Source organism: Molothrus aeneus, chromosome 5 (assembly GCF_037042795.1).
Source record: "Molothrus aeneus isolate 106 chromosome 5, BPBGC_Maene_1.0, whole genome shotgun sequence".
Classification (NCBI taxonomy): domain Eukaryota; kingdom Metazoa; phylum Chordata; class Aves; order Passeriformes; family Icteridae; genus Molothrus; species Molothrus aeneus.
In genome coordinates, this window is record NC_089650.1 from 6,244,642 (window position 1) to 6,250,798 (window position 6,157).

Below are 6,157 nucleotides of genomic sequence, written 5' to 3' on the forward strand. Positions count from 1 at the left end.
GAGAGGAGCATAAAGCTCAGGAAGATCCACCATGCCTGAAGACTTGCTCTAAGACACAGACTTGAGAGCAGGGATGCTGTGGGGGCATCACAGGGGCTTGTGCTCCATCACATGCAGGCCTGAGAGGAGGAGCAATATTTTCTCTGAGTCTTTACAGCTTTGCAAGAGGGAGACTCACTTCTCTGGAAAGAGAAAAACAAACTTGGCTTTCCATACACAGGCTGTACTATTATGCCTTTCAGTGAGGCAAGAAGAAACTCCATTACAGGCACAGGAGATGGAAACAGTGATCTCCTGTAGATCTATCAAGCCCAACAGCTTTTCACCTTTCTGGCCGCAATGGAGAAGCCTTTTGTCCAGAAAAACTGCCCAATAAAGAGCTTTTGAATTTTATCATTAATAACTGTTGCATCAGCTAAGTTGGGGTGGCAGCTCTTGGTTCGTCCCAGGAGTGATTTACAATAGGGCTCCCACCTGGGACATGCAACAGAAAACAATGCAGAAAACAAGGCAAAAAACTATTCATTGCTTGCAGAGTCACTCCCCCCCTCAGCTTCCCAGGACCCAGGAAAGAGTCACCACATGGAGTCACAAGCACAGCCATCCCTCTCCCCAAAGAAAAAAATATTACTTAGTTTTAACAGCCAAAAGAAAACAAATACTATTTGTCTTCTGCTCAGATTTCTGATTTCTCTTAAAACAAAACAGGCTTTTAGAGGCAGTAGGGCAAGAGGAAGGGTGGGGAAGGTCAGAGATTAACCTTCCTCCTGTTAGCAGGTTCCAGGATTCTGGCTGCAAGGCCAGGAAAACATGACACCAAGTGCCCAGTGTGACCACAGCCCCCTGTGATGCTAAGCCATGAGGAACTGCCTGCCAGAGGATTTTACCCTCCCACCCTTTCCAGCAGCATTTAAATACCTCCTGTTTGCAATGAGCAGCAGCGTCTCTGGTGGATTTGAGAGAATCTGGAATTTTATATAATTGAACTTTAATATAATGCAATTATTTTGTTCATGTTCTGTTTTGGTTGGTAGTAACTACAGTCATCTCACTGTTTCCAGTTTCAGTCTTAAAACAGAATGACTTTTGTAACAAAGATGTAAAAATAACCCTGCCTTAGAGCAAAGAGGAATAACCCAATTCACTAACAAAGTTGTTTTCTCCTGAACATCTCTGCTTCACCCTCCTTCTCCCTCTGCATTGCTGGCAGTGAAAGGACCATCAGCTGTGCAACTCCAAACACCCGACTCAGCCCCTCTCTCCCCATAACCATTATTTTAAATACTTCTCAGTTGTTTTCTCCCTTGCTCCTGCACGAGCCCTCTGCCCACCTGTACAAATCGTCTCTAAGCATTTTTGGTGGGGTTTTGCCAAAGTGATGTACAGTAAAAGGCATGGTGAGACTGCATGAAAGATGAAATGCAAAGCAGACTCATAGGGCAATTCATCTTCTCATTCTGCCAAGCATAAAAAGAAGATTATTACTAGAGGACTTATCCTAGCCAAAGAAATCGGACCTGTTACACTGCTGGAACAATAAATATGTCTTTTTAGCCTTAATATCATGCATAATACAGAACAAATATACAAGCTGAAGTCCTTTGATGGACTTTGTGGGAGTAGACCTTCATGGCGCCCCTTGCACAGCCACTGTCCAAAGCTTTAAGATTGGAACCAAGCCTGATTCGTGGGAGCATAAATTTGGAGGTTTGTAACGCATAATAAAAGGACCAATATAGTGGAAAGTATCAACAGTTAAACACTAACATGTAGTTAAACATCCTTTCAAATTAGATTAGTACCGAGTACTGACATGGTTTAATAAACAGCACCAACATCACAAGCAATTTTACCAAACCATGAGCCATTCGAAACTTTTCTGTAACTCAAAAAGAGAACCTCAAAAACGAACCACAAGACACTGACAGAATTTTCCTCTACTTCAGAGAGCAAAGCGCAGCTCGTTGCACTTTGCCTGAGCCCCGCTGTACTCCCCAAAGTTTGCACGCAACGAGCCCGTTAGCGGGCGGGCAGGGCGCCTCTCGCGGGTGCGCATCCCCTCCTTCTCCTCGCATCAAAGTCGCGTTCAAAGCATCCTTGCTGCCTTACACCAAAGCAGCAAGAAGGACAGACATCTCAAAGCCGCGGCTCCGCGCTCTACAGTTCCAGCACGGTCAGCTTTGGGTAGGTCTCCCGGCAGAGAGGGGGCGAGAGCCAAAAGGCAGGCCAAAAGCAGGGAAGGGAAGCCACAGCGCCCGGCCGCTCCCGGGGCCAAAGCCGCGCTCCGACCCCCGCGGCTGCGCTCACTCGGCCGGGGAAGGGGGCACCGCACGGGTTCCCGAGGACCGCGGGTGCTCGGGCTGCGAAGGACGGGACCCCCCCGCTCCCTCCCGTCCCCTCCGGCCCCGCTGCCGGGGATCACTCACTGCGCTCCGGGGCAGTCCCGCCGCCGGCCGCCGCCACCAGCTCCAGGTAGGCGGCCCAGAGCCCGAGGGCGAGCGCGCCCAGGGCCAGCAGCAGCCGCAGCTGCCTCCGGCGCCGCAGCCGCGCCAGCAGCCGGCCCCGCATGGCGCCGCTCAGGGCGCCGGGCCCCCGCCGCCCCGGGCCATGCTCCGGCTCCGGCTCCGGCCCCGCCGCTCCGGCCGCACGACCCCGGCGCTGCCGCCGTGCGCGGCGCGGGGCGGGCCCAGGTGCGCGCAGCGCCCGCCCCCGCGGGCAGCCCCGGCCCCGCGCTGCCGCCGCCCCCCGCACCTGCCTCCGCCCCAGGGAGCGCTGCCGGAGGGCTCCGCTCCCGCCCTGGCCGCACACAGCCGCCTCAGTGGCGGTGGAAACGCCGGACCCTCCTCGCAGCCGCTCTCCGTGCCTCAGGAGTGTTGGTGGTGTTGGAGTTGGTGCCGGTGGAGTTACCATCCCGATCCTCACCGGCGAGATGGTAACTCCTCTACAGGGAGGGAAGTAGAATGAGAGGGGACGATTCAAATTCGCGCTGGTACTACACACAGCTGAATCCATTTAACGTGTCGTTCACCTGGTGCAACAGGTGTATGTAATTGGACGTGCATCGCTCGGTGAGGAGGAAGAGGGCTGGTGAAGCCTCCAAACCTGCTTTCTCAAGCAGCTGACCAGATGCGATGTTACATCGTCAGCCCCCTCAGCGAGAGGCTGTCAGAGGTTTACACAAAAACCAGGACCTTCCCTGGGTGAAATGGCTGCTTCATTCTATGTCTCAAGCAACTTCTGAAGTGACTTCTCAGAGTCCTTGCCATGCTGTTGGTTTCATTCACATCACCAAGCTGTCTTGGAGGCTGCAAACTGCATTCCCCCTCGGTGAAGGAAAATGGGAGATAACATCTGGCATGCACATCATGTATCCAGCTGGGGAGCTAGTCCAGAGCTACCCCTTTCCGAAAAGGGAATGTTGTGATGTGGGTATTGGGTCATTGGTGGCAACTGTTTTCCTTCACAGCTCCACTCTTGCACCAATGCAGTTCCTGTGCTGTGTGGGACCATGAACAGAAACTCTCAGGCTGAAGTTGTTTTTTTAGTTTTTTAAATTAATGAAATTATGATACTCCTTTTTTTCTTTTTTTTCTTGAGATCCCTATTTAGAAGTACCCTTCTTAATTGTGATGCTGTGCAAAAGGATGCTTGCTGTTCTTTAGCTTTAAAAATGTGCCAAAAGCCTTTTAAATGACATTGAGGGACACAGAACAGTGGTGTGAGTCCCAGCAGGGACAGGCTGACACTGGCAGACTGCTGGCACTGGTTGGGGAGCTGGAGCAGCATCCATAGTCCCGGGCATCAAACACTGAACAGAACATTCTCAGCATCCAGGCAGCACCAAGGAACATTGCTATCACCTGTCACAGAACTGGGATGGACCAAGGGACGAGAGGTCTCCTTTTTATGAATATCTCACAAAGGTTTCAGAGCCATCTCCCTTCAGCTCTGTGCTGGAGATGTTTCTCTTGCTCAGGGAAAGCACACCCAGAGGGTTTGTACCCCATGGCAAAGCTGAAAAGACTTTTTTCTCAAGCTGGAAACAAACCCATGGTGGGGGAGCCTGGTGAGTGGCTCTGTCCTTGGGCTCCCCCAGCCTCCCTGGGACAAGGTCCATGGTGCAGCTTTGAAGGATGCAACGCTTGTGTTCCTCCTTCCTACCCCATCTGAGGCCACAGATGCACATCCATCATCCAAGCCTGAATAATGGGGGATAATTCCTCCAGTGTAAACAGAAAGAGCTGCCAATAGCCAGACAACACCAGTACACACACAACTAAAAATGGGAAACTCTGTGCAGTTTAACAAGGCAGGATTCTCATGGGGACATGACACTGTTAGAGTTTTTTGGTGGTGTGTTAGTTTGAGGTTTATCCAGCGTGAGAGAAATAGACCAAATTTTTATACGTGTTCCAAAAAAGGCAGAAAATACTAAGAAAAGTGTGTAATAAATACAGATCTAAATTTAACTTTGTTTAAAGAATGAGAATTTAATGATGTATTCTTAGCAGAAAGTTGTCTGCATTTCTTAAATGAACAACCTTATGCTTGAAAAATAACAACTGCACTTTGTTGCATATTAAAATAAGTAATCACATTTTTCTCTAGTGAGCATTGTACTAAAATGGAGGGAAGGGAAAAGTGAAAGTAAAGGCTAACAGTAGTATTTTCAGCTTCTAAAGAAACAAACTTCTTCATGATGGAACTGTACTATGATACAGAAAAGCTCTTGTCTCTGGGGAAAAAGCTTAAGGAAATTACTCTGGCATCTGTTACAATACAGTTACAGTAGAACAGTATTAAGGGACAAAATTAATCTGTGTAATGAAAAGTGAAGCCATAAAATTCAATAGCTCTGCACTGTACTTGAAAATAACTTATTTTGGGCCACTTATTCATTGCAGAAAGAACAGATATTCAGGAATAAGATTCTTGCAGTGATAGGTTCAAAACCACCTCACATAACTGTTTTTATCTCAACTCTACTAGGAGTCTTATAGTCTCAGGTTCTCAGGCATCCCAAGTCACAGGAGTGCATGCCCAGCCCTCCACCTCTCTCATCCTCAGTGTGTGCCATGTGCTGGGCTCAGCCCTTCAGGGAGAGGAAAGCAGGTGAGCTGGAGGTGGTGAGACAGGAATAGGGCCCAGGGTGGGTGGAGGTGACTCCAACAGGAGCTGACATTGCCTGATGGACCGTCCTTTGATATTGGACATTGCTGCTGGCTTCAGGACACCTCTCTCCCAGCCTACCCTGAATGCCCACTTCAAAGAAACTGGCTCTTGGCCAGGAGTATTTTTTGGCTTTGTTTGAGCTGCTGTTTGTTTTCTGTTTTGGCTATGCTCCCTCATGATAAAAGCAGCCTTTGATACAAGTGCAGCACTTAATGCACATCTCCTGTTCCTCCTGGCTCCCCCCTCTCTAGATAAATCTCCGAGCATCTCTGCTTCTTGTTATGTTTTTGCTTCTAGTTATCTAACAACTGTTTCTCTGTTCTGTAAATCACTTTTAGCTCCATGCCAGCATTGTTTCTCTGTAGGCTCCCCAAAGGTGCAATTATCTGCCACTTGCTCCTTCCCTTCTTTCTTCTTGTGCAACTTCCAACGCTAATTACAAGTTCCACACCACAGATACCCAACTGTCCCTAGACTTCACCACCCTGGTGGCTCCATACTCCTCTTCCTGATCTCAGCTATGCTCTAAAGCACAATGACTTCATCTTGACATTCTCCATAGAAATGGTTCAAAGGCAGAAGTGTTTCTAAGAGGAATAAGCAGTTTCTGAAGACACAGCTCCCCATTATTTCTCTTTTTAGCACCTCAGGATTTGATTGGGCTCTAAAAGGTATTACTAGTGGAGCAAGCTCAGAAAAATCCCTGTCAATGCTGCAGTTGAACACCGCTGTAAGGGAAGCAGTGCAGCCCCACAATTAATAACCTATCAGCAAGAAGGACCTCCTTGCTCAGCTAAGTGGTGCTGATACAGAGGGTTGTGCAGCCATGGTCATATTTTACTGGTGCAGTAAGGAAGAAAAATTATAAAATAAAGGCCTCATAAAATCAGGTCTGCTCTATCAGTGGCTAGCCTTGTCAAGCCAGCAGTTTGCAAATTCCCATGTGAAAGCAATGCTGGTGTGAACAGTTCATTAATATAACAGC

The 6,157-nt window shown here is 48.8% G+C and overlaps 1 protein-coding gene across 1 annotated transcript in view; it reads right to left on the reverse strand.

Annotated features, from left to right (window-relative positions):
* B4GALNT3 (beta-1,4-N-acetyl-galactosaminyltransferase 3) overlaps window positions 1–2,910 on the reverse strand; it is a 62,824-nt gene extending 59,914 nt beyond the window's left edge. The window contains exon 1 of the mRNA XM_066549754.1: window positions 2,427–2,910. Coding sequence (XP_066405851.1) covers window positions 2,427–2,910 — 484 coding nt within the window. The remainder of the gene's footprint in view (window positions 1–2,426) is intronic.
* Between the last annotated feature and the right edge of the window lie 3,247 nt (window positions 2,911–6,157).